General features: G+C 49.1%; 1 protein-coding gene across 4 annotated transcripts in view; it reads left to right on the top strand.

Annotated features, from left to right (window-relative positions):
* pard3ba (par-3 family cell polarity regulator beta a) overlaps positions 1–27,974 on the top strand; it is a 106,798-nt gene that overhangs the window by 24,543 nt on the left and 54,281 nt on the right. The window contains exons 5-16 of one of the 4 annotated variants that reach the window (XM_029129543.3): positions 2,258–2,364; positions 6,500–6,582; positions 9,305–9,391; positions 9,492–9,617; positions 10,093–10,550; positions 12,088–12,224; positions 12,543–12,671; positions 18,245–18,430; positions 21,078–21,239; positions 22,341–22,409; positions 26,174–26,321; positions 27,344–27,491. In XM_029129543.3, the coding sequence (XP_028985376.1) occupies positions 2,258–2,364; positions 6,500–6,582; positions 9,305–9,391; positions 9,492–9,617; positions 10,093–10,550; positions 12,088–12,224; positions 12,543–12,671; positions 18,245–18,430; positions 21,078–21,239; positions 22,341–22,409; positions 26,174–26,321; positions 27,344–27,491 (1,840 nt within the window). Of the gene's footprint in view, positions 1–2,257; positions 2,365–6,093; positions 6,423–6,499; positions 6,583–9,304; positions 9,392–9,491; positions 9,618–10,092; positions 10,551–12,087; positions 12,225–12,542; positions 12,672–18,244; positions 18,431–21,077; positions 21,240–22,340; positions 22,410–26,173; positions 26,322–27,343; positions 27,492–27,974 lie in introns of those variants that run through there. The other 3 variants (XM_029129549.3, XM_029129557.3, XM_055504041.1) reach the window with 3 other exon arrangements.

Consider the following 27,974-nt stretch of genomic DNA (forward strand, 5'->3'; position numbering starts at 1 on the left):
ACATAACTGGCAGAGTTCACAGAGGCTCCTCGGGCCTCTCCAATTACACTAATCCAAGGGAAAAAGAAGGAAAGAACATAAGTTGGGTTTTTTCCAGTGTCTTACCATTTGGTTAATGAAGTTTGGTTTAGTTTTTAGTGTTACAATGAGGCTTAAACTCACTCACCATGCACACGCAGAGGACAAGTACTGCCGAAGCAGCCTTGAGACAGAGAAATCTGCCTCCGTAACATCCAGAAAGGGTTTGATTCCATTTGTCAGATTTGATCAAATGTAAGACCTGTTTTAGACAAGAGCTTTTTTATGTACCTAATAATCTAACAGGAAACGACGTCCTTATTCTACAGTAGATGTTAATCTAGGAACAAAGCCTGCTTTTATCCAGGCACCTACTCTGATCCAGTCCCTCCTCGATTAGTAAATGCTCCCGGGCATGAGCGTCCGAATGGCTGCTTGCTTGAGTGAGCCACAACCGTCACTCTCATCAATAACCGTGACCGTCTTTGACCCCGTTTGACCCTCCAGGGGTCACTGCAGGTCACGGGTCAAACCCAGTCGCCCTCAGGTTCCTTCACACGCCTGGGCCCGGCCCAGGCGTGTGAAGGAACCTCGAAGAGGTGGGCGGATTGATGGAGGCAGCTCCGAGTGAAGCGGATGAAAGAAGGGGGGATTTATGGACGTGACCGTGGAGTAATGGACCCTGACTGTGACCATGGAGCAGCCTTGGTTGCCTCCCAAAGTCGCATCATTGACATCCTGATGGAGTGTGTTGTTGTGACTTGATGTAACGCGTCCCATTTTACGGCGCTCGTCTTGAAAATCAGGTGCAGGCACTCTGGGAATAAGTCATGTGTGAAGTTCACGGTCTTCAGTGCGATTACCCGGTCCGACTGTACCGGCAGAACAAAAGGGCGTTTCGGCCACTAATATCACCACAGTCTAAGCAGCTGGAGGTGGGAGCTCAACTGCTCTCCACACACGGCTTTCCTCGTTGTCTCTGTGGTGACGTCGCCGTGGAAACCATTTCATCACTGTTAAGTATTTCCAGTGTTTGACCTAGTTTGGATGCTGATTAATAGATAATCACACGGTGACAGCCGAAGCCACCGATACAGTGGCGCTTTGATGTAACTTTTGATGCCGGGTGATGCCGGTTCTGAGAATATACCTTGTTGGGTTTTTTTTTTTTATTTAAACAGATGTTTCCATGTTAAATCAAAGCGCTTGTCATTACTGCATATTACACTGTTTCTGCATGAGGTCTGTTTTAAAATGGAATAATTAAGTCCACACTCACTTGATTTTTTTTTTTATTTTATTGAATAGCGGGTATGAAAAATGAACAAAACCTAGGCCCTGATTAAAGGTAGCGTAGCTGGTGTTTAAATGCATTTCGACACCTTCATGTATTGTAGGCATCCTGAGTGCTAGCGAGTCAGCTGCTGTGTCTTTTACCATTCACGGTTGGTGAGGAAAGAGCGTGAAACCCAGACAGATGAAACGCAAAGCTAGGCTTTATTACTGTTAATTACAAGGACGCGACCTGACGTGTGGACTCGCATGGCTGCTGTAATCATTTTTTACCAGCACACTTTCACACTGTAACCTGCTCTCTGCATTCTGAGCACACTGGACCAGGACCCTGTCACTGACCCTCCAAAGAGAGATTGATTACAGGAAAAGGAGAGAATTTTGTTTGCCTTCCCTTTCTGTGTCTGTCACTATCGCTCAGCTCACTCTCTCTTTTCTTCTGTGTTGTGTTTATCTCACTCTCTTTTCCCTGTCTTTATTTTCTCCTCTGAGTTAAATTTACCCAAAAGCGCCCTGCTTTTTACCCTCAAATGCCGTCCCGCTGCTCCCTTTTGTGATGGATATTACGAGAAAGAGCCGGCGCAGAGGTTTAAATTAGATGCTGTTGAATTGTTCTGTTGTGCCTTGAGACCTGCCCGTGTCGCCCCTCCCGGTACCGAGGCGTGGACGGACTGCGGCGAGTGCGTGTGGATGCATATGTTTGAAGGCGTGGAGGCAACAGCTGTTCATTGTTTATAATGTTGGAAGGATGAGGATGGCGTCCCACTCTCTGGGTCTGAAATAAGAGCAGGCCCTTGAAAGTGTAACACAATAACGTCATTAACCATTCTTATTAAGTGATGATATTTTGTCATTCCTTCATCAGAGTTAGCAGCAGGATGCTCAGTCAGGCGTCGCGTGGTGACAGGGCCGTTCTCTCTAACCTGAGTCGCTCTCCTTCTTCCAGATACACCTCTACTGGTGAGGAGCAGCAGTGACTCTGCTCTGGCTCCGCCTCACGAGATGAGGGCCACACCCCCTCCAGATCACTATGGCAACGCAGCTCCTGAACAGGTGAGAACGAAGCTGATGAGTGTGATTACACTTCAGACGTTCAGGTCAGGAAGGGCGGGTGGTTTTAACTGAATGACCAGAGGAAGGACAAGAAACATGACAGAATAATGTTTTCTTTATCTTTTTTTTGCTGTGTGTGTGATCCCTTATGGAGGACAATTAGAGAAGCCCACTGAGCGTTCCTCTTTTCCATCTCCGAGCCCCAGGCTGTACTTTGGTAGAGTTGGCTGAACAGGCTGCCATTGTTTGTCCTTTTTTTATCCCTCTGTGAGAGTGTGTGTGTATGTGTGAGTGTGTGTGTGTGGTGTGTGAGTGTGTGATGGGCAGGACAGAGGCGGCATGAGGTCACAGTGAAACTCGGGCAGAGAGAGCTGTGTTGTTTTCCTCCTGTCATGTTCGACACAGCGGTGACTAAGCAGAACCCAGTCATCAGCGAGTGCCGTGTAAACACAATGACAGAGCCCATCCTTCTTGTCCGGGGCCCACCGAGCCTCACGCAGCGCGAGCCAGGCCTGAGTGAACAGACTCATTATAGATAACCTGAAATATCCAGCTGTTTACAGAAGTCTCCATCTCTCATCTGTGTGACAGAGGAAGCTGTTTCTCTGCAGCTCCTTGGGATTTGTCTATCTGCATCTTTGTGTTTTTAAACACACTTATTCTTTAGTTCCCATACGTGAAGGAGGCAGAAAAGTGAAACCATACATTTGAGGTTTAGTTTTGACATTACACAGATATTACGTAATCCACCGTAGAACATTCTGTGGTGATGCGATTCTTCTCCTCCGCATCGGTGTAATGATCATTCACCCAAATCAGTGTCAAAAAGTCGGTCTCCAACTAACCTGACTTCAGTCATCGCCACAAGCAGATACACTATGTGAACTGTAAAGAGCTTTTTGAGCAAGGCAGCCTAACCTTAAACCGCTGCAAAAAGAAAAAGATAAAAAATCAATGCTCTCTTAGTGTTTATCGTTTATTTAACACTACTGTAATCCATAAATGGAGCATTTGGGTACACACTGCTGCATTCAGATGGCAAAGACGCTTAAAGTAGAACAAAGAGCATTTATTGACCTTTTAACATGCAAGTGTGTGGGTGTGTGTGGCCGTCACAGCTCTTGGACATATTGAGTCGCGTGCTGGATGGACTTCCATAGATCCATACACTATCACCTCATCCTCACTCATCCACCGTATCCCCTTATCTTTGCAGACTCGCACACAATCACGCACTTCAGCCGCGCACACTCTTCCACTTTTAATAATGGGGGAGGTGTTGAAAGCTGAGTGAAGTGTAATTACACCTGATACAGTGATAAATTAGTGTCTTTCCCCTTTAATTGATTTCACTGTCTGTTAAACCAAATGTGACCCACATCTCTCTGGCTTCGGTGCTACTGTATGCAGTAGTCGGTGCAAACATACATAACTTCTGCAACTTTTCCGTCTCTTTAGCATGAAAGCTAATGCAATTAGCACAAGGCCTGTTAATTGACTTGTGCTTCCTGTCAGTTTGGAGACGACTAAGCAGTGAGGCTGTAAATAATAGCAGGGGCAGCAGTGTTTGTTTTCTCATTTCCAGCACCTCGTTAAGCATCCTCATCCGCTCCGTCTCCCCCTCTCTCCCCCGTCTCTGCCTCCCACATTTTGCGCCTGATTTTCCGTACTCCGAGGCGCCATGATGCAACACGTGTTAACGCGGCGGAAAGTCGGACTCTGATATGTTACACCCGGGTGTCGATGTCGAAGCTAACGCCGAGAGGAGCGGCGCTGGATTCTGCTGCATGCACAGTGTGAATCTCATGTTAGCAGCTGCGTGCTGTGTGTACCTGCGTGTTCGTCCCTTGGGGGGTAGCGCTGCATTCACGCGCGTGGGACTGTGGTGGAAGTGAGTGAGCGAGTGCAGCAGTGAGTCGGGGGTGATGGACGCGGTGAGGGTCGTGCAGCGGAGGAGCTTTGATCTCCTGCATCGCACACACACACACACACACACACACACACACACACACACACACACACACACACACACACACACACACACACACGTATTCCGGGCGCGCTGTCGCTCAGACTGTGGACAACGCGCATCACAATAACAGAGCAGGCAGACTTTGCTTACATTCAGATATGTCGCGTGCGACCGTCGGATCACTCAGCCAGAAATACTGCCGACTGCACTGAACAAAACGACTATAAACAATAATTTCCACCGTGCAGCTGTGACTGAAACGCTCGGTGCGTTTCTGGGATGTATATTGAGCTGGAGGGAAACGCTGAGAGGAGCTGAGGAGTGCTGAAGCTGTCACTGGAGGTGTAACTGATAAAGGAGACTAAAGTGTCAGCAGATGGGAAGGTGCTGAAAGAAGTTATTGTTAGTTGAAGTGTAGGTGAACGTGCGAGCACAGATGGGAGTTAAGGTGTCAGCTGAACCTGTAGGGGTAGTCGCATTGCTAGGGCTGCGTGTTGTTGTGGGTTTGGTAATAATAACAGTTACTACCACAACATTTACTTTACCATTTACAGTCTGATGAAAACCTCCTGATGATGTCATCTTGAGGAGTGTTCTGGAGGATTCGCGCCTTTGTTCAATGTGCTTGTTTATGTAATGTTGTAATTCAGTGGCCACAAATCTCTAATAACGCAAATTGTTAAAAAGATTTATGAAACCGTGAAAAAGCCACGAAATGGGTCCAGAATAAAGCAAAGCGTGGCCTCCAGACAGAGGGGTGTGGGGCGGGCTTATATACGGAGCAACAAAAGTTAAAGTGCTTCATTATTACTAACATAAAACAGGAGCGGCACAAATGTCTCTTGTTAATGTGTTGAGATACGAGCAGCGAGCGGGGCGAGCTGATTGGCCGGGCCCAGCGGGGCTTCCTGATGGGAGAGCTGCTGGTTTTAATGTCGACATCAACAGGAGCGCTCTCAATCAGGGATTAGATTCATGCCGGGTACTGTGCTGCTCCTTTAATTTGAAAGCATTAGACAAAGATGCGCGCACGTCCCCACATGCTATATCTGACACAACGCATGTACGTGATGGTGTTGTACTATGTGTAGTAGAGTACTTTGCCTTCCTAGTACATGCATGTACTACAAGGGCAGAGTGTGCTTTTGATGCGTTCCCATGGTGTGTGTGTGTGTGTGTGCGTGTGTGCGTGTGCATGTGCGTGTGTGAGAGAGAGCTAGTGGCGTTAGGGGAAGATGCACAGCAACAATGGAGCATCCCCCCCCCCCGCACACACACACACACTATTGTGTATAATCTCACACTGCCCGGTTAAGTGGGTCACTGTTTGTGAAGGCAGCATCTATATGTGTGTGTGTGTATGTGTGTAAATAAATAGACTGTGTTTGTGTTTGCAGCTCGGCACAGTGAATATGTGCAGGAGCATATGTGAGGGGGGTTTGTGTGCGCTGTAAAGCATGTATTTACTTTGTGTGTGACAGTGGGTCCGCTGGGGACATGGGTGTGGTGGTGGTGGTGGTAGTGGGGGGGGGGGGGGGGGGGGGGCGCTGAGGAGAGGGCTGGTGGGCGGGAGCTGTGCAGCCATTAGTACTGGTAGCACAATGAAAGTGACAAGGCAGAAGGGACTAATTGCACCCTTCTTGTCTTTGGAGAGTTGGGGCAAATTCTGTCTGCTAACCCCCCACCCCACCACCCCCACCCCCCCGCGCTGGCAGCTTTCGCAACAGTTTGACAACGACTCCGACGTCTTCTCTCCTTCTTTCTCCCTTTTTTCTTTTTCTTTTTTTTTATTCCTTTGCCCCGTGGTTGTTGATTTGCCATCTTTAAAAATAGAGCCGTGGCCGGCACAGGACGGGATGGGACAGGGATGGACGGATGGAGCGAGGGGGAGGGAGAGGTAGATAGAGACCTATGCGGAGCGGGTGAAGCAGGGACAGCGGCTCGTGGCGGGAGGCGAAGTGTCCGACGTGCCGTCCGCCGCTCGCTGTCTGCGCAGGTGATTGATGGCGCGTTGACGCCGTTTAGCTGATTAGCAGCGGGCCTCCTCACACGGGCTGTCAGACTGCACTTTGTTGAGTGTGGACAGGTAGGAAGCTGGCTGTTTGACTGCATTCTTAAAGTAGCCGCCCTGTTAACCCCGTGGAACGTGTGTGTGTTTTACAGGAAACCAAGCCTGTGCTGAAAGGCTCCTTGGACCCACAGAGCACAGACGAGCGCGCTGCCAAGATGAGCCACGTTACCTTCAAGTAAGTGTGTGTTGATGTCCTAAAAGCTGGGTGTGATGCCGTGATGGAGACTGGGATTAACGCTCAGGTCTTTGTTTGACAGCCTCTCACTGACGGGATTAAACAGTCTGACTGTGATATTACAGGTTGAACTATTTTCTACTCAGCTGCAGAGAAACAGAGTTAAACTCATTTGCTATGATCACAATATATAATGTGTCACTTGTATCTGAATAGTTTTAGCACAGAGGTTGTGAGGTATTCAGTTCACCATGACTTGCGATAGAGAAGTAAACGATTTAATTTAAAATAAAGTAGTGAAACATAACAAAGCAGTTGTGGAGCTTCTGTGCATCATCAGCAGCACTACTAACCTGCTAAAGCTAGACTTGTCAGTAGTGTGTGTGTGTGTGTGTGTGTGTACAGGTGAGTAAGCGTTCTACCCGTGGGCGTGTGCAGGCTTGTCACCATGGCAACCTCCCCTTTTAGTTTTTTGTGTTGTTTTTTTTGCTGAGCGTTACTTGCAGACCTCTGGCAGGCAGAGAGTTTTATCTTCATTCCTGCCCGTTGCCAGTCACGCAATAACCATAACAACGACTCGCCGCGCCATCACAACCCCTTCACCTGTCTGGTCCAGCAGGCCATGGCCGCCCCCCCCACACACACACACAGTCTGAAAATTGTTCTGTTCAAAACAACTCCTCCGAGGATCACCGGCGCTCAGGAAATAGACTTGGCTGCGGCGACAGATGGTGATTTTTCAGAGTTTCACAGTACAGCGGTGCCTTGACAGCGCTGTGATACAATGGAGGCGCGACTCTCACAGATAGTTTGCCATGGTAACAGATGGTTGGCGGCGGAAGGAGCCGCGGTGAGCGAGCGAGGGCGCGTTCGCCGCGAGTCCCGGCCGCGGGTTTGTTGGGCCCCTTAGCCTCTGTTGATGTAGAGGAAGTCAACCAAGAGTGGGAGCTCCATCTGTCTCACTCCTCAATGCTCTTTTTAGCCGTCCCACTGTCCCTCGCCTCCCCCTTACCCCCCCCCCCAGTGGATTGACTGTTTGTTTGTGTTTGTGTCAGTGGGATGCTAAAATGGGTGAGCGGAGCTATTCTGCATATTAGCATGCTGCGCTAACAAGCTACGGCTGCCTCTGATGAGCTTGTTTGTGCCGCCGTTTGTTTTTATGTATGAATGTAAATGGGTTGAAGCTGCGCGTGTGCGTCTGTTTGTACCACGCGTGTTGTCTGAATACACATCCATCATTCAGGATCACATTTGTACCTGTGTGCGAGTGTGTGCGTCCCGCCCTGACTCGATTGTTTGTGATTGTGTGAGAGCCTCCACTCCGCAAGCCGTGCACATGTTTAATTTAGATGTAACCCTGCTCCTTAATGGATGTAAATTTGATGCATGTGTATCTGTGAGTTCAATTTGGAAGAATGTGACTGATGGTGTTTGTGAGCGTGCAGCAGCAGGAATTAAAATGAGCTGTGTGTTTGTGGGTGTGTACAGTACGCGCGTGACCCCGGCAGAGGTTAACGAGAGCGGGGTGACAGTGACAGAGGAGTGTGTTTTAATGATGCCAGCTAGTCGTTGGGCTTGTGTGCGTGTCGGAAGTGCACGGGCCCAGAACTTCACAGCGTTTGTTCCCAGGCTTGTTTTGTTATTTTGAGCCGATGCAGATGCCGCGTCTGTTTTGCATTTTCAGCTTTTGTAAGAACAATGTGGGGAAAAACTTTGGAGGAAAATCAAAAAAATCCCTTTGCTGCGTTGCCCTCCACCTGAGAGAGAGAGAGAGAGATGCTGTTTGCATCATGTTCTCACATGCAGTTCACAGGCTGAATCACAAAGGCAGATGACACTGCAGAGAATTGCTTAAATGAGAGCTGAAAAAGCAAGAAAGAGCAGCGTTCATCCCAGGACGTGATATTTGGCCTGATTTCTCGCTCACTTTCAGTTTCTCAGGATTGTCGTTCGCAGCTCCATCTTCTGAGCTTCTGTCGGCACAGTTTTGTTGCAGCCAGTCTGGCGTTAAACAGTAGCTGCTCCACCTACAGTACAGTGCAGTCTCACATGCTAACTTACAGTAGAATACTCTAAAACATATATCTATCTATAAATCTAAAAGCATCTACTATACATAAAAGAACAGACATCTTTATTGACTGTCTGTGATCCTGTTTTCTGTTTGTGATTTTGCCATGCAAATGTTTAATAATAGGGAAAAAGGAGCATATCTGAGCATCATTTGCTGTTGTGTAAAGCTTCCTACTCTACGTTCACCCTACAGATGCTTTGATCCTACACACACTAGTGGTAGAAGTGATCTGATTGTCATCTCCTCTGATCTCCCTCACGCAGGTCCCCTCTCTTAGCAATCCGATCCCAAACACGGCTTCTTCCTGTTTATCTTCCGCCGCATTGTCCTTGTTTATCTGCTGTTAAAAGCCAGCGATCAGGCATCTGCAGAGATTATTAGCGAAGCTCATCATGTTTTGTCTCTATCTCCCCTTCCGTCTCTTTTATCCGCCGCTCTCCGCTTTTGTCCAGCCTCTAGATTGGGTGGCTGAGAAGCAGGTGGATAAAGGCCACCTGCGTCCCAGTCTCACAAACATGAAGTCGCTCGTGCTCGCTCTGATGAACCCGTGAGCTAATTTGTGTCCGTATCTGTGTAGCCTGGAGGAAAATGCTCCGATGGTGTGTAAAGCACTGCACACGTGCTGATTCTTCATGCATCTGTTGACAGTTCCCTCACAAAGACAGTGGAGTTTCCGGGCGACCGGGGACCTCTGGGCATCCACGTCGTCCCATACTGCTCCTCCCTCAGCGGACGGTAGTTACACTGCATGCACGCACCTACTAGTCAGCAAAGTGATTTTAAACGGCTAACGTTCGGCAGCTAATGCTCATTGTGCGCTGCTGTGTGCTGCAAGGACGCTGGGCCTTCACATTAAAGGCATCGAGGAAAACAGTCGCACCAAGAGGGAGAATATCTTCCAAGAAGACGAGTGCATCGTGCAAATCAATGAAACGCCACTTCAGGACAAGACCTTCGCACAGTGAGTACACTGTCTCCAAAGTACAGTTGGTGAAGTCAAGATTTTATTGCATTACAATTTTCTACATTAGACAAATCCTCCCCTTTCTCTACCTTCCCTATGTCCACACCACATCACCACATTCTGTCATGGCTCCTTCCAGCATAGTCACACACACACCTACAACCTTGTTTCCTGTTCTCTTCCTTTATTTTCTCTGTCGGCGCTGAATAGATCCATTTAAGGGCTTCCCACTGTGCAGGCTGCACTGTGTGGATGCAGTGCCGACAGTAGTCTATTACAGCAGCGCTGCTTAGGAGCCTGCCCCCATCTGATAGGGACCGCAGTGTCCCAAACCAGCTGGAGGAGTCACTCGGTGCTGGTTTAAATGGTATTAAAGTGTGTGTGTCCATAAACAACCCTCACCCTCTTCTTCCTCTGCTGTGCTTTTGTCTGTGGTCTTTGGTAAAGACTTGAGTTTCGCGTCTTCTCCCAGGTCTCAGGAAGTGTTCCGCAAGGCGATGGGTGCCCCGGTGGTGCGCGCGGAGATCCTCCCTTTGGCCAACAAGCAGCGCTACGAGAAGAGGCTGATAGGCCAGCTGTTCCCCGGGGAACTCAAAGAGACCCTCGCCAAAGCAAACAGCCCAGTGCTGCTGCGGAGTAAGGCCGACCCCCAGCCAGAGCCCAAGCAGGACGCCAAACCCAACGGCAAACAGGAGTCCAGGCGGCCGGTCCACACGCTTCCAAGACCCCCGGAGGCAGCTGCCGTGACCCTGCCCCCAGTGGAGTCCCGGCCCGTCCACGCCGCCTTGGAGAGGATCTCGCCCACTCCTCCGGCCAAAGCGGCCAGCCCCTCACCGACGCCCAGCAGCCCCCTGCCCAGTAAGAGCCCCGTCATGCCCAGCCTCACCAGAGGGAAGGGTGGCAAGAGGATCAAGATCGACCTGAAGAAAGGTGAATGTTCAGTAATATAACCCAGGTGTAATTTGTTTTTTCTTGCTCATTTATCAAATTTATTTTCCAGTTTTGTCATTGTTATTCGTGGACATTTCCCACTGACAAAGCTCTGAGGTAGTAACCCGCCACTGTGAGCGCTCGCTTTGTGTTTAGTCATCCAGGGTTGCTGCACAGCCGTCTGGTTACCGAGCCCGACGCCTGAATCTACGCGCCGTCCCAGCAGCCTCGGCGCTTATCCCTCTAAAACACATCGTCGCCGCGGCGCCGATGTGTCGATAGCGAGGGAATAGCTTCTTAGGACTATGAATAGGCTCTGTTCTAGCAACCTGCGGTGTTATGAGGCATTGAAAGGCTAGCTGTAATTGGGCTGCACACACACGTGCTCTACAGGCGCCCAGAGAAAAGCAGGAAGACACCCAGATGAAAGGATGGAAGAAATTGGGCTCCACACTTCCCAGCTCCAGCTCAAAGCCTCATTCACGTTGGTGTATTGTTAGTTCCTTTCTCTTCCCAGAACCCTTTTCATCCCTCCCATTTTCTTCACCTTTTTCCTCCTTCGTCCTTCCTTTGTTTGATTTTTTTTTTTTCGTTCCCCCCCAGTCTCCGTCTCTCCGTTTCACCTGATGCAAGATCAGAGCGGAGGATATTATGGGGTTTTCTAACACCCTCTCCCTTGGCAACAGGCTCTTTCTCCCTGTGATTGACAGACGGTGCGGTTTAGGTGCACTAATGTAGGGCAAGCAGAGGCTTAGCTCTGAGACCAGATAGCATCGCTCACCGCCTTTAGCATGCCATGCCGGCTTTGCTCTCTCTACACACACACACACACACACACACACACACACACACACACACACACACACACACACACGTACACAGAGCATGGCACATTTCACTCATGGCTTGGGGCTTGTGAGGCCGTGAAAAAGCGAGAAGGTTGGAGGCTCTGGGGATTGATGGAACAGCCACGTATGTGGTCTTAGACCCAAACACACACAAACACACACCCTCACATACACACACACACACTTGTAACTGTATACATAGAGATAAACGTAGGCTCAGACGCACAAGGAAAATCTTTGTGGAAATCACTTTGCCTCCCCAGGGAAGGAGCGAAGCTGGAGACGGGAGCAATATCACTCAGGTTCTCCCCTCTCTTTATTCCCGCCGCCCGTCTATCTTTCCCTTTTACCTCAGCTCACCGGCCGCCGTTTGGCCTACTCACACGTGAAATTAAAGGCAGAGTGTGCTTAATCTGGCTAGGAGAGGAGCCTTCTCTCCGGGGCTCAGGCAGCTGACCTCCAGAGGGAAACAGGCAGTTAAACTGTAGTTAATGTGGAAGATGATGCTAAAACTACAGGCTTGGTTCAGCGGCACCAGAGACGAGGGGAGAGGGAACACGCAGTGGCTGGTAGAGAGAGAGGGAGGAAAGGGAAATTCAATTAGAACAGAATTAAAAAGGAGAATAATTCCTAATTGAATTTAAGGCCCTAATGCAGCCTGTGACGCCAGCGTCTCTTCACTCCCACAGGTGCAGAGGGTCTGGGCTTCACCGTGGTGACGCGGGACTCCCCTAACGGCCAGGGGCCCATCCTGGTGAAGAACATCCTGCCGCGTGGCGCGGCAGTCAAAGATGGCCGCCTGCAGCCAGGAGACCGCATCCTGGAGGTAAGGCAGACCTGCCGCTGAGCGCGGTCACCACCATCAGGAGCTGGAGCGCGACGGCACCCCTGGTGGTGTAGCCCAGTAACTGCAGTTCCATCAAAATCACCAGCAATAAGGGGTGACATACCTAAAACATTATTGGTCAATGAGTTAAAAATAGCATCATTACATCATGGGTGAATGAAGGTGGTTCTCAGTTCAGTGTGTAAATGCCTGATCCTCTACTAGACCAGTGGAGGACTGGCAGTGTGCGAGACACATCACTTTAATCTACTCCTGTGTGTGTGTGTGTGCGTGCGCATGCGTGTTCTCTGTGTGCAGGTGAACGGTGTAGACATGACAGGCCGTAGCCAGGAGGAACTCGTGGCCATGCTGCGCAGCACCAGGCAGGGAGAGAGCGTGTCTGTGGTGGTGGCTCGTCAAGAAGACATCTTCCTGCCTCGGGAGATGGTAATAGTGCAAACACATGAAAACACAGCACTCATGTCCTCGCCCTGCCTGCTTTACCTTCACACCACGTCTCTCCTTTTGCCTGTCAGTCATTTGAGCTCCTTTTGTGATCATTTGTTCCTTTTGTCTTGATTTTTTTATGTTTTTTTTTTAACGTTTTCCTGCACATTGTGCCGCTTTTTCCTCTGTGCTTGTCAAAGGAGCGAACCCCCTTTATGTCGGTGCCCGTTTTCCTGTAAACAACGCACACGGTCGCACCCACGAGCGCACCCACAACACGCTCCGGGCCTTCCTGTCCCGCTCGCTTGCTGACACAGCGATCCCACAGGAAGCGTGCGAGCGTGCCCACGCTCGTCAGTAGGCGGCGGGTGTGAAGTGACCGTTCACCTGGAGCAGCTGACGGGGTCAGAGGTCAAAGAACGCTGGGCTGCGCTGGTGTGACTGCACCCCATGGGGGGCATTTTATCAATAAACACCCGCTTTGAAATGTGCATCCATGCAGCCAGGCGGCCTCTTCAAAGACTCTTGCTCTCTGTAAATGATGCTTTAGTCCAGCGCTTCTGTTCTGTCCCCTCCGTCCTCTGTGGTTTTTCCGATTATTCCCTTTCCGCTACTTCAAAGAACTGTGAGAAAGACGTGCAGGGCTTTGTAGTAACTGATGCATATTCACACCTAGAGTACACACAAACACACACACACACACACACACACACACACACAGAGCCACACAAATGCCTAAACACCTAGTCCTTGATAAGAACTTGAACAAAAGTGCTCTGACACTCTCGAACACACGCGTGTGCACAGATGAAAACATCACACAATCTTTAAACAGCCAAGTTGCTGCTTCCGAAAATAGGTTGCCCTCATTAATGGCCCGGCAGTCTTGGCATAACAAGTGCACTTTGAAGAGCCTCTACAGTCTTCATCTAACACTTGCTTCTATTTGTGCATTAGAGGGAGACTTAAAGAGGCTGAGAGAGGCTCGAATGAGAGAGAGCCTTCACTCCTGTCTTTATCAAGGCCGCCGAAGTTTATTGGTTCCCCGTGAGATCTGGCCCTCATCCGCGGCGCGGTCCTGCGGCTCAGAGATGGTTTGATGTCCTGTGAAGCGCGCACGCACTCCAATATTTAGAGATCCACACAGAAGGCACAGCGCACGGGCACCAGAGGCTTTGCATCATTGAATTTGGATGTACGGACCCATCGGAAATCAAAGGATTACATAAATACACAGATGCGGCACCAAAGAGGGAAAGGTTCATTATTAAAAGCAGCCAAATTAGCTCATGCAAATAGAGGAATGCTCTGTGTAAGTCCAACAGAATAAAGACGCATCCAGATGACTCCTGGAAACGACGCTCCGAGCTCCGCCGTTCGCTTCCCCCTCGCCCGTTCTAACGGCGCCGTTAGGATCGTTCTCCCACTCCTCTCGAGTAGCAAATTGTGGTGGAAAATTATGTGGAGCACTAGCAAGGCAACGGCTCGCGACGATTTGGTTGCACAAAAGCTGTAATGATGATGGAGCCGCATTAAGTCAACGCGGCCATCTGCTTCCCCCGTCGCAGGAAAATGTTTGTCTGCTTGTTTGACTTAGAGCCGGTGCTCATGAATATTTATCCCTGTTTACTTTGGAGGCTGTGGAATCTTGTAAAAAAACGCTTTTGTGTCTCCATAGAGCTGTGGTCATATTTGAACAAAACCCATATTTTTATACTACACGTATAAAAATGAAAACCTAGTGTTACTATACAATAAGAATCACCCGTATCATTGTTAGAAGATGTAGTAAACCCCTGCCTGTGCTTTTACTGTAGACGCTTACTGCTGTTCCAGGGTTTAAACCTGAAAAGGCGTCTACTGTCCACCTCCACCATCAGAAAACCAGTAAAACCATTAGAAGAATTTCAGCTGCACTGGCATCGTGCACAGTAAGGACCAGGTAGCTGGACACCGGGATGTCAGACGCTAGCGCGGCCACGGATCCGCTCAGGGTTCAGCGTTTTGTCACAGAGCACTTTGTCGGATCAGATACTTGCTGACACGGCAGTTTGAACCCGACTAAGGGACCGGTCTCCGTCTTCGCCCCGCTGCCACGCCGCTCGATTTATATTCCCCGCTCAGGCACTCGCGCGGCCCTATGGTCTTATCTCCCTGGTAAGAGTGAAGCCGAGGGAGCGGCCGCACTGTTGATTGATTAGTTTCAATAGAGGGGGGTATTGATGTTCCATGAGCGATGTACAGTTCTGTGAAAGCACTCGGCGGCGCCGGGAGGCACGCTGGTCCCGTTCAGTCGGAAGAAGAACAACAAAGCCTCTGAATTAGCCTCATTACTAGGACACAAAAGGATGCAGATTTTCCACCCACCTCCTGTTCTCTCGCACACTGTCGAAGTAATTAAAAAGTGATAACTTCTAATCACAGTTTAATTCCTGTCAGCATTGCTGCGTGTCCTCTGCTAGGGGCTTTCATTATTTCACGGGCCTGGGTTTGTTTCGGGGCGGAGATTAGAGAGGCGCTTTGAGAGTGATTGTTTTAAAAAAAAAAAAAAAGAAAAGATTTTCGTGCGTGTGTGAGTGAAAGTGTGCGTCTGCAGCACAACGATGCCTCTGCCAGGGACAGGATGGAGGGGTCACGCTGCACATGGCTGACCCTCCGCCGCCGGCGAGCCCGGGCCGGGTCGGAGGAACGGGGGTCGTCAGGCAGAACGCGGCTTTGTTGTTTCACTGTTTTTCCCCTTGTTTCAGCCTGTCTCCGTCTCTCTGATCTTTATTTTCCCACTAAGATCTCTGTCTCGCTGTGAGGATGTCTTCAAGCCGGAGCCCGTTGCTCACTCTTCCGTTGTCATGATCCTCCCTCTTCCTTCAACGCGACCGTCGCTCAAACCCCGCCGCTTTGTTTTCCCTTCTCCTCATTGTGAGGTAAAGGTGCAAAGCGGACATTAAGGCGATTAATTGGCAGCTCCATCGTTGCCATCGAGGACGCCGAGATCTCATCTTAATTGAATGTCGCTCTCACCGCTAATCTCGCCGCTTTGAAACCCCCCCCATTTTGAAATCCTCAGCGACAAAAGGCTCTGTGTGTAATCGCTGTGTATCGCACCCCTCCTCGTCTCCCACCCCCAGCTTATGGTAAAAGCTCCTCATTGTCTCCTCATTTCGGCGTTGAGGAGGGTGGTCTCTCTCCCGGCTAAAAGCATGTTAAAGAGCCCGTTGCCGTGAGGGGGGGGGGCGAGCGGGGGAGCGGAGCCAGGGAGTCTCACCCACCCTGGGGACAAACGTGCCCCCGGGAGAGAGAGCATTAAGTGGGATATTGGAGTGTGTGCTTGCTTTGTGGACCACCGCTGAGCTGCGGCTGCTTGTGTAAATAGATTTAAATTGGCACTTGTGCTTTAAGTTTCCCCTAAAGTTCCAGCACGTTGTTCTGCGGAGCCTTCGGAGCTCTGACTGGGCCGCCCTCACCTCGTGCGTCGCTGGAGCCGGATGAGACGAAATTCCAAACCTCACGAGTGTCTCTCAGGCGTGAAGCAGTGGGTTGTCTCTCTGTAATTCCTCTGGCTTTGAGCTACAACGCGCTGAAATGCCTTGTTGATAAAAATAAGCTCCGACTGAAAGTCTCACATTACACTGAAGAGGGAGAAGAATTCAGCTGTGGCTTTGAAAGGATGCATTTAGCTTTATTTCTGTATAGAGTGAGTGTGAACATCGCACGAGAGCTGAATATCGGGTTGTTGCACGTATCGGTGCTGCTGAAATCTACATCTCAAGGTCCTTTATACACTTATAAAGGACCTTGTTACTTTACTGCCAGAATGATGTATTATACGAGAGCTTCATAGAAAATATATATATTTGCCCAGTCAAAGGCTCTGGATTCTTTTAACAGAGAAAGAGAGATGTGATTTTAAGTATTATTAAGCAGGTAATTGTGTGGAAAAACATATCAGGCATTAAAAGTGTAATTTGCTTTTGTATTTCCATTTGTAGCCGTGCTGTTGTGATGGTGGTTGCGCACAAACAACTGAGCAGCAACGCGTGAGCTCTGGCCGCGTGGCCAAAGTCGCGCTGGGCGGCTCAGCCAATCAGAGCACAGCGGAGTGAGAGACATGAAGAGGCCTGATGTGATCCGTTAAATCACCCGGTTACCTGCGTGGCTCCACTTGTCACGACTGTTTAAAATGTCACCGTGAGCAGCGTGAGATCATGACCCCCCCCCCCCCCCCCCCCCCCCCCCCCCCCCCCCCCCCCCCCCCACACACACACATACACACACACACACACACACACACACACACACGCGCACCGTATCAGTTTCCCGTCCAGGTTTGCGTGGAGCTGCTTGTCCCTCACGGCCTTTAACGGGCTGTTGTTTTAATTAAAAGCGTCCAGACGAAGCCGCGGCTCTGACAGGGGGAGACAGAATCTGGGGGAGGGGGGGGGGGGGTGCTGGAACATCGGCATGAGGCTGAGCTCCTTACAGGAATTCCACCGCAGAGCATATTCGACTCCCTCATCCTTCAACGCGGTGCCTCGAGGAGGAGAGTGCGAGCGCTGATTCCTGATGCGGTGGCGGCCAGCGTGCCTGACGTAAGGCTGCCGCAACCCTGGACGAAATAGAAATTGAAAGCCGACATACGTGGACTCACCTTGGCCTTCTCAACCCTCCGTCCCTCCTCTAAAGTTGCGGGGGGTGAGGCCTCCCCCGCTTCACTCTAATGACACGCACTCTCCGTTGCTCTGTTGTTGCCGCCATTTCACATTTGCCGGCAGCAGGTGAGCGGGGTGGGTGGCACCGGGGGGGGGGGGGCCTGCAGAAGGCAGCGACGGTAACGGGGGATGAATGAGGTGGGGGGGGGGGGGTGATGTATAGTGTGATTGAGAGATTAGGTTGAAATGTAAAGGGGGGCGGAGGGAGGAAGTGTGAGCGAGAGGAGCGGGTGCACCTCAGGGAGAGGTTATTACTTTTAAATGCTCCTCTGTGCCTCCATCTTCCTCCCTCCTCCTCCCCCTGCCGCTCTTATTCCCCCCCCCCCCTTTCCTCTCCCCACTGCGCTCCAGGAGGAGGTATGAAAAGGTTATTATGTTTCCTTTAGAAATGGCTCGCTCTCCGTCTGCGCCTTTCATCTCCAAATGGAATAACCTCTCTACAGTAGCTTTCTTCTTTTCCCTCACTACACCTTCATCTCTCCTTCCCCGCGCACAGCACCTGCTCCTCTCGTCCTGTCCCCCCCCCCCCCCCCTTTCTCTTACCGTGGTTTATTTTTTCCTTTTCGCCTTTTCGTGCAGCAAGCTTCCGTTCGACTCATTAATCCTCCGCTCCTCTTCCTTCTCCCCTCCTCTTCTGGCTTTTGGTGTAGGGTATAATCAGGGTTGTGGGAGCATTAGGTATGGTGCTCCTGCTCTAATCATCAGCAATCATACACATTAGTTATTATGTAAAGTAGGCATGAAGAGGCTTTTTTAGTTGAGAAGGTGCTTTTCACATAACATTTTAAAGTTCTGATCTTAAAAGTCTTCCAGTACTTAAGTTTGATGCGCCTTCGACTCTTCCTCCTCCTCCTCTGTGTGTTTCAGAAAGGTGAAGACACCAATAGCCTGGCGATGGGAGACGGCAGAGAGCAGCTAATGTACGAGATCCCGCTCAATGAGACCGGCTCAGCGGGCCTGGGGGTCAGCCTGAAGGGCAACAAGTCCAGGGAGACCGGGGAGGATCTGGGAATCTTCATCAAGTCCATCATCCACGGAGGCGCTGCTTACAAGGTACGGAGGCCGCACGGGGCCCGTTCATTATATAGACGTACAGATAGAGTTTTCAAGAGCAACAGCAATAAACCTCTATGTGTAATTTCATCTGTTTTTTTAGGTTTTTAAACCACCAGCTTGAGCGGATGTGTTTGGGGTAAAATAATAGCCTATTACTGGATGAGGTTTTGACTCAATTCGGTTCTAAAAAAAAAGAATCCGATAATCTGTCATCATCAGTCATCATTTACACCCTGCTGGTGTAAATGTGTATTTACAAGTAAGAAGCAACCATGTAACGTAAAACATGTGACCTGTTTTTACTGTAAAGCTGTCTTTACAGTCCTTAAACGCCTCATTAAGCTTTAACCAGCAGAGAAATCTTCTGGTGCTTTACAGAGCTCCTTAAAAATACATCAAACATGAGAGCAGGAACATTTTTTAAGGTCACACTGCTCTGTGTGTGTGTGTGTGTGTGTGTGTGTGTGTGCGTGTGTGCGTGTGTGCGTGTGTGCGTGTGTGCGTGTGTGTGCGTGTGTGTGTGTGTGTGTGTGTGTGCGTGTGTGTGTGTGCGCGCTGAAAGAGGGGACAGTGTGTGTGAGAGAACTAATCAGGAGTTCTTTCAACTATCGTCTCATTCTAAACCTAGCACTCGAGTGAGGATGCGTTTCTTCCCGGATGTTTCTAAATTCTAGTAATCTTGTTCTTATTCTTGTGTTTTTTTTATCATTCTTTTTTATCTTTTTTCCTTCTCCTTGATTTGGTTCCTCGTCGTTTCCTCCCATCTCTGTTTTCTTGTCACTTCTCTCGGCCTCGTTTCCTCTCTTTCTCTGGGGCCACAACCCGTCCCACGGCTCAGTGACTCTCGACCTTTAACCCCAATTGACCCCACGTGGCCTCGTCACATCAGCATTGCCGCTGTCTTATCTGCGCCGCTCAGAACTCACTTCAGCTCACGAGCACATCAGGAAAAGAAACATCCTGCTTCAGCACTTTGGAGACTCCTCCGCTTGGTCTCAATATCTGGCGCTGCCTCGCGTGTCACAACTCCTTTTTGCCGCCTCGTTCGCTGCTCCCAGATCTGCACAGTGGCGCAGAGACGAGTGTGGCGTTGAAGATAAACGGCTGGTCTGAGATCAGGGCAGCCAAGACAGCAGCTCCCTGAAGTGCCGTCAGAAGTAGTTTTCTGACAGCTGCTGATGCGGATAGGGCTCCAACAGAACGGCCCTGTATGATCTCCGGCTGGCTGCGAAACAGGTTTCTGGGACAAGATACCACATAAGAGGAGGAAAGACTCGAAGAAAGGCAGACAGACGGTAGCGAGGGAGCCCATTGAAAGATGACAGTGGGAATGGTGGGAATCGAATAGCGAGGAATCGAGCAGCGTTGAATTAGAAGAGACGGGAAGAGGCGGAGTAATAGAAGAAAGGGAAAATTGAAAAGTGGGGACACACTGCAAGAACACAATACATGAGGAACGTGTGTGTGTGTGTGTGTGTGTGTGTGTGTGTGTGTGTGTGTGTGTGTGTCTTCTTTCCTTGTTGGCTGACGCATGCTAATGAAAAGTCGTAAGAGGCCTGATGAGACTCTGCAGTTCAGGGCCAGTGCAAAGCAGGGACCCATCAGGGAGACACACACACACACACACACATACACACACACCAGGCAAAAGAGGGAGGAGATGAGGAAGCGTCATGGAGAGATCTAACCTATTTCCATTACAGAGTTTTGGCTGCTGTCACGACCCGCGGCTTCTATTCTGTCAAAGGAAACCCACTTCCCTGGCTTCATCCCCGCTCCTGTCATGTGATCATTTCAAAGAGAGCGCTCTAAAGAAAACAAATTAAAATTACATGTTGCGTGCTGCGCGCGGAGAAGAAGAAATGAGTTGGACTAATTTTGGCGTAATTGTAAATTTTTCATGACGCCGCTGGGTTTGATGAGGGGGCCAAAATGTGGGTTCGATTTGCACGTCTCACACATGCAAACACTGGAGGTCAGCCCAAGTGGTGGGCTCTTAATGAGACGGGGTCAAAGGTCAGCGCTGACCATAATGCTCCGTGCCTCCACACACACATACGCCCGGGGAGACTGCGTGTGTGTCCTGACTCTCTCCTTTTTTTTTTCATTTTGCCCCTTCATAGGTTTCCTCATTTGATCCTCTCCCTCTCTCACCCTATTTTCCTGAGTGTCGGTCGCTCGTCCACTCCCTCCACCTCCCTGTCTCTCCCTCCAGGGCACTATTCTGCATTGCCTTTCTACAAGAAGCTGCTATTTAAAACACTTAGAAGTGATTTAGTGCCCACGGAGGCTATTCCATTAGCCGCTCTATGTATTTATCATGGCTCTCCTGCTCTCAGCAGATTGCTAACTCCACAGTTTTCTGGCCTTCCCCCATCTTCTTCCATTTTCTGCACTTATTTCTATTTCTCTCTGTCATTCTCACTAACTCTCTCACACACACATTTCACACCTCTCCCAATTTCTCTTCATCTTTGTCCTTATCCTTTTAAAACTTTATTATTGACCAGTCCTGCAGTGCAACATTTTTATATACTAATGCATGTTTATTATTTTTGTTGCTGTCACTTGGTAAACTGTCTTTATTTTAATTGATCCTTCATTCAGAAGCATTCACCAGCCGTTTGATTCTTTTCCTCTGCAGGATGGACGGTTGAACGTAAACGACCAGCTGATAGCAGTAAACGGCAAGTCACTGCTGGGTCACTCAAACCATGCTGCCATGGAGACGCTGAGACGCTCCATGTCCTCAGAGGGAAACGCCAGGGGCACAATCCAGCTTGTAGTACTTAGTGCAGCCAGACAGGTACTGTATAACGGATCAGGCTCTATTCTAGCAAAAAGGTTTCTGGGCTATGACTGAATATTGAGAGCTGTGTCACATACGGTAGTTTTGAGGATGTACCAGTGCACATTTATTGTTGAACTGTAATCGAGGTAGGTAACCAAAGAAGACACAAACTGGCCAAAACACATAATAAACCCAAAATAGACACAAAACAAGCTTTAAAATACTTAAAATAACAAGCAGAGAAAGATTAAAAAGACACATAACAACCAATAATAGACATAAAATGAACCTTGGAGACAAATAAACAACATAAACTCATCAAAGTCTCCACAGACATTTAGAAAAACAAAAACGTTTGACAGGCAGCTGTAGCTTTTCTTTATGTTCCCATTTATTCTAAATCCATCCAGAAAGTCACGCATCACTATTTCTTTTTGTGATTATTGTCCTATCTCCTACTTTGTACATTCACTAATACTTTTTGCTCATATTCTGGTTAAAATGTGCTGCGTTCTTTAACTTCCTGCTATAGATTTGAGAAAATGTATCAATGTGTTAGAATTAGGTGAAATTTCTCCAGTGAGGGTTTGAAAAAATACATAAAAAATTTAACATGTCATGTCCATAAATCTTATATTTCCCTCTTACCATCGGTCACATCTTTGTTGTCTGATTCATTCCCCTCCCTTTGAAGCTTGGCTGGATTTGGGTCAACATGTTCAAAATTCTATGTATAGTTTGAATCAGATGAATATGGTTGCGTGAATCGTTTAGGAATCTTTATGAAGTCTGCAGCCAGACGTGTCCAGTGATTACAGCATTCATAAGCAGCTGCCACAGATGTGACAGCAAAATCAATGGCGTGTGTCGTTCACATTAAGATCACTTCCTCGCCCGTGATCATCAGAGGCTCGTAGAAGGGGAAACGTTCCACACCCTGTCAGGGGCGTCCTGCATCAGGGTCAGCGATATGAGGCACTCATGTCTATACAAGCCCATGGTATTCACGGTCTTATTGTAGTGAGGATTGGTAGAATAAAACCTGTTGCATTTAAAATCCAAGACTGTTAGTTCATATCCCCAAATCATGCTGTGTTGCTCTCCTTTGCCTCGCAGATCTTCGGCAGCCCTGCGCCCGGCACGCCCACGTTCGCCGCCGCCACCCCATTGACCTCTAACAGTCAGGTACGCGCCACCAGCGCCTGCCTCCAGCAGCAGCAGCAGCAGCAGCCGGCGCCGCCTCGCCGCTCCTCCTCCCTCCTCGCCACGCTGAGGAGGCGGGCGTCCGAGCCGCTGGCCCACGTCCACGGGCGCCGGCCGGGGGACACGCACACGAGATACACGTACAGGTTCACGCACGCGGAGACGGGCCCCGCGCTGAGGGACGACGGGGGGGGCGGAGCGGGCGAGGCGCATAGCCGGGGGGCGCTCGCTCACAGCCGGACGCTGAGCTGCGTTAACGCACTGGACTCCAACCTGAACGGGGGGCGGTGCCCGTACGGGTGCACGCGGGGACGCGGGCGCAGCCGAACGCCCGTAGAGCGGCTGTCGCTCGACAACGTGCGCGTGGACGCGCAGGGCAACGTCCGGCGTGCGGCCGCGCGCGTGCTCGGACCTGCCGCCGCCGCCGCCGACGTTGCCACCTACACGCAGAACATCAGAGCAATGGCGGTGCAGATGTACGGAGCCCCGCACACGTGCACACCCGACGCACAATCGCATAACTACGCGCACAACCGGGCCCTCCTCAGACTCCACCACCTCCGGCTCTCGGGTGGACTCTGACGCACACCCAGCGCAAAATCATTGTATCATAGGAGTAGATTTCTTATGGTCTGGAGTCTGAAACACTTGCCTCTTCCAGCAGCACTAACTGTAACATTTATACTAAATTCTTGTATGCTGTGCACAGCTCTCCCTCATTACAACTAGCTCTAACTCTGATCTCTAACGCTCGTCAAACCACTGGAGTTGCCTGCACACGGTGAATCTTCTCCTTCCTGCTCTGTCCACTTGTGTAAAGTTTTGTATTATTTTTTTCCTTTTTCATTTCCATATTGTTTTGAGGGAAATGTCCCCTCTCCATCCTCTTCTCACCTGCTCGCCGCTCCTCTGTTAAATAAAGCCTATCTGAATCCTCCTGCATGCCGGCCTGTCTCTGCTTTTTCTGTTTGGGTTCCAGCGGTTGCCTTTGCTTCACTTCCTGTTCACTACATGATATTTGGGTCCTTGTCTCCTCCCGTTTGGACCTCGCTGTCTCTTTTCTTTTCTGCCTTTTCTTTTGGTCTGTGGAGCTGCAACCACAACCCATTTCAAAATGCCCACTAGGAAAAAGATTCATTACATCCAAACTACTTATTTCAGCATGAAGATGAAGCAATGCTAAATTCATAGACAAACAAGGAGTCACACAGTCATGTGAATATCTTTTTTGGCGTAAACCCGTGTGATAAATGTGTTTTGCGTGTTTTCACCTCTTCCCCAAAAACAATCCCCACAGACGGCCTGAAAACATCCTGTCAGTGCCGTGCCAGTTTCTTTAATCCCTGCTGGTTAACAAACAACAAAACATTAGCATAAATCACAGTCAGCTCTGGAGGCGGGGCTGGTCTGGTTCTTGCTCCATCAGCTCCTGGATGGCCGCTCAGATCAAGATATCAAGGCAAAGCACCAGAAAGGCGCTGTTTCTTAGTTAAGTCCGTCTATTCAGCTCCGTGCTGAACCATGACTGATGATTTCAAGGCAAACAACGCCGTTTCACAGCGCTTTAGGTTGATGCTGGGGGAAAATGTGTGTCGGTGAGCGAGGGAAGTGAAACGAGGGGGGGGTCTCGTCGGTGCCCAGTTCAAAGTGCACAGTTCACTTTCCATCTGCCTAGTCCGTCTCTGCCCGTCCATAAGCGGCCTGTCTGGTGACACCGTGGTGATACGGGCGCTGAGCTCCCTACAGTAGAACTCAATGAGCCCCTCATCCCTGTCGTCTGTCTTCAGTTTGATTTCCATTCAAATGGCCACATTCACTTATATTAACGTATAATATAGCAGGCCTCGTTCATCATGTAGGTTGTTATTTTATGATTAATTTTAATGTTTGTGAGGGCAAGCTCATTAAAATGCTATACTAAGTACAGTACATACTGACACTTAGCATATGGCGTACTGTACTGCAGTGTGTTCCTGTACAGGTTGCCTAATAAAGTGGCCAGCGAGTGTGTTTCATCAGGTAAACATAATGAAGTTGCTGTGTGAGCAGCATTTAGACACGTCTTGTTAAACATGACAGCTTAACATCATTAGCTTTCACTAAAGACGAGGAGCAAATTGCTTCATCAGGCCCATTCATCTCCTTCTTGACTGTACGCGAGGCCAGTGCTGATGTGGAAGTTTGACACCGAATGGCAGAGGAGCTGGTTCTTTTTCGTGCTGACATGCTGACATGTGGGTGTGGCGGGTGAAGCTCTCGCAGGCCTGTTGTACACAGCTGGCCTGATAGATGGACCCCCCCCCCTCCCCTTATTGTTGTGGGATTAGGATATCTGGCTGTCTGTCTGCCTGCTTTGAAAGCCTTAGGCGCTCCCACAGTTTGTGGAGACTGATGGAGCAATAGAGGGACGGGGGCGATCGTGTGTTTTATGTGTCAGCGGGATGTAACAGAAGTGACAGAACTTTGCAAGCGAATGCGTAAAACCCATATATGAACACGTGATGACTGACACGTATGATGTGCTTATGTATGGTACTAATGATGCCCCAGGGACATAAACCTTTCATTTCTGCTTCGTCGGGAGGTGTAGCCTCCGTGTCGTTGACCTGCGGAGGCGTTTTTTTTCCCATCCTCCACCTGCGCTGCCACTCACCGGCTCCGTCTGCGGGACGGGGGGCCTTTGAAATGCCGGATGGCTGTTCGATAACATGCCAGTCACAGCTCTCAGGATTATCTTAATTGCCGCCTTTTTCAATTGTGCACATGAGGAGAAGCAGGTTTTGTTATTAGTTGCACTGTGTTGAAACCGCGGCCTCAAAAGAATCGCCAAAGGCAAAGCTGAAAATATGTACTAATGTTTTTTTTTGCCCATCTCCAAACTTGTGAGCGGATTTAAAAATGGCAATTTAACCACTTGGTCATTTTTGTGATTTTCACTCCTCCTAACCTTTCTACTTTTTGACTACAGATTTAGATTTGACCTTAAAAACCTCCGAGTCGGAGATTAAAGTCAAAGCAGTCCCGTTTGCCAGATGTTGAGTGATGTGTTGTCATGGTCACAGTCTTACCTGTGTTGCCGCCTAAGCCCGAATAGATGACACGCTTCGTTCCCAATTATAATCAACTTGACTGCATGTGTAGCAGAACCCCTCGGAGATTTGTTCTAAATCTGCTCATTTTCCCTCAAAGCTCTGCTGTCGTGTCGCCGTCTGAGATGAATCGGAGTGGACTGGTTGCTAGATGTGATTATACCAGTACAAAATTAACGTGTAATCCTCATTCTTCCAAAAATAAGAAATTAATTTAAGTAAAGTCAATTTTGACAGTTTTTTTGCTTTTAGCAGAAGTTAATCTACCTGCTAAATAATTATCCAGGAGAAGTGAGGACAAGATACTACTTACTGTAGTTGTAGTTTCTACAGTTCATTCAATCAGCGTGGCTCTATTTACAAAGCTTAGTTTAAACTGGGCAGATGTTTATAGATTGTGTGTGTGTGTGTGTGTGTGTGTGTGTGTGTGTGTGTGTGTGTGTGTGTGTGTGTGTGTGTGTGTGTGTGTGTGTGTGTGTGTGTGTGTGTGTGTGTGTGTGTGTGTGTGTGTGTGTGTGTGTGTGTGTGTGTGTGTGTGTGTGTGTGTGTGTGTCCAAGTGAGGACCAAAATGTATCTATCTATATAAATATTGAGCAATTCAAATACTGTATCGTAGTGTCACTGGGTTTTCTGCTTTTACTGTGACTTCCTCCCAGGAGCCCCGGGGCCACGATGCACACCAGAGGCCGTCGGGACCCCCCAGAAACCCCAAGGCAGAGCCCACCATGAACGGCGCCAGCAACTATGAGAACCCCGGCTACGGAGGTGGTGGGCACGCAGCCACACGCACACAGACAAATAAGAGTGCGCACAATGTTTGTCCGTTTGAACTGTCGGATAGTCAACATTAGGCTTGGAGTGTTTGTGTACTCGCGTTATCTGCCACCGACTGTGTACTCGCACTCAGTGTTTGTCAGTGTGTGTGTGTGTCTATACATGTGTGAGTGATGTGTTTTATTTTGTTTGGGTCAGTGTGCAGAATCTTATAGCCCCGCATTACACCACTGTCACAGCGTCTCTGAGCTCTATCGGCCTCCTTTCGCCGCCTATTTACAGCAGGAGAAAGGCAAAGTCATTAACTGTGTTTTTCCGAACACGACGCTCGCTTTTCATGTGCAAAAGATCTGACCTTGGAATCATTACGCTGATGAAACGGGTTCTAAGTGGGCCGGATTTGCATAGAGTCTGTTGTGCGGCAACCACGCGCTGTTGCGCTGAAAAAGACTAACAAACTGCTTTAGATTCATGCTCCGTCTCCCTCCCGTCGCCCCCTGAGATGCAGGGAGCTGTACAGGCTTTTTTAGCTGAGACTCTGTCAGCTCTCCATCACACTCGCAACGGTACAGTTACAGTAATTTTGCAAAAAAGCTTGAGGGGGTTGCGATACAAAGACTTTTACAATGGGGAAATGATGCACTCTGGAGGTTTTACAGTTTATGGAAATATTGCAGAAAGAGTTGCAAGGAAGTTGGAATGAGGCTTTTTTATGGAAATTATTGTTAGATTTGTATGTGCATACTAATGTTTGTGTATCTTTGATGCCGGGCTGAGGCTTTTTAAATGACTGCCCCCATTGATAGTATCTTCAAAGCAGGACCTGTTTTGTCAAAGCTGATAATAGTTAACGATACTTAGGGAAAAAGCATTTTCCTTTTGATTTAACTTGTGCAGCTCACAGGCAACTCGAGAATGTAAGCAGTAACTATTAATCACAATTCAAAAAGTTAAATTCTATTAAAAAATGCGTTGACAGTTAAAATATTTCTTCTTTTTGTTCTTGTCTATCGCATGAAATCAAGTGTTGCTTTCTTGTCTTCCCTTTTCAGCGTCTTATCCTGCTGCAGCCACCAACGGCAGCGCCGGTCACTACGGCAACGGGGACGAGAACTCAGCGCAGGGCTTCCCCCCGCCGCCCTCCCCCACCACCATGAGAGAAATGAATAGAGACTTACCGCTAACTCCCCTGCAGCCCAGGTACCCCCCCTCCCCCCATTACACACACACATGTACAGTACACAGCTCCATCAGCGCTCTATTAGGCTGCACTGAGGGCCAGAGTTATTATACTGTAATGACTCTATTCATATGGGCCACTGTGTTATGAGATAAAGAAGAGTCATTATGCTAAATATTACAACGCACATATGCATTATTTAGACTATGCAGCCTAATTGCAATAGCCTATTTGCATTATGCAGCAGTAATTATGTTGATAGCATAATAGAGTCAATTCTGTCGGAGTTTAAAGGCTTAGAAAGAGCCATGATACTTCAGTATCCTGCTATGCAGTCTGCAGCCGCGCAGCTCGCCACACATTTAGTAGGTTTTCTCCTCCACAGCTGTCTCACCAAACCTGCCAGCGGAGAATTGTTAGATTCAGTCTGTTTTACAGTTAGAGTCCACTTAAATCAGAAGAAATGGTTTTATACTCTTGCCTTGATTGATGTCTTGCCATGA

The sequence above is a fragment of the Betta splendens genome, chromosome 2 (assembly GCF_900634795.4).
Source record: "Betta splendens chromosome 2, fBetSpl5.4, whole genome shotgun sequence".
NCBI classification, from domain to species: domain Eukaryota; kingdom Metazoa; phylum Chordata; class Actinopteri; order Anabantiformes; family Osphronemidae; genus Betta; species Betta splendens.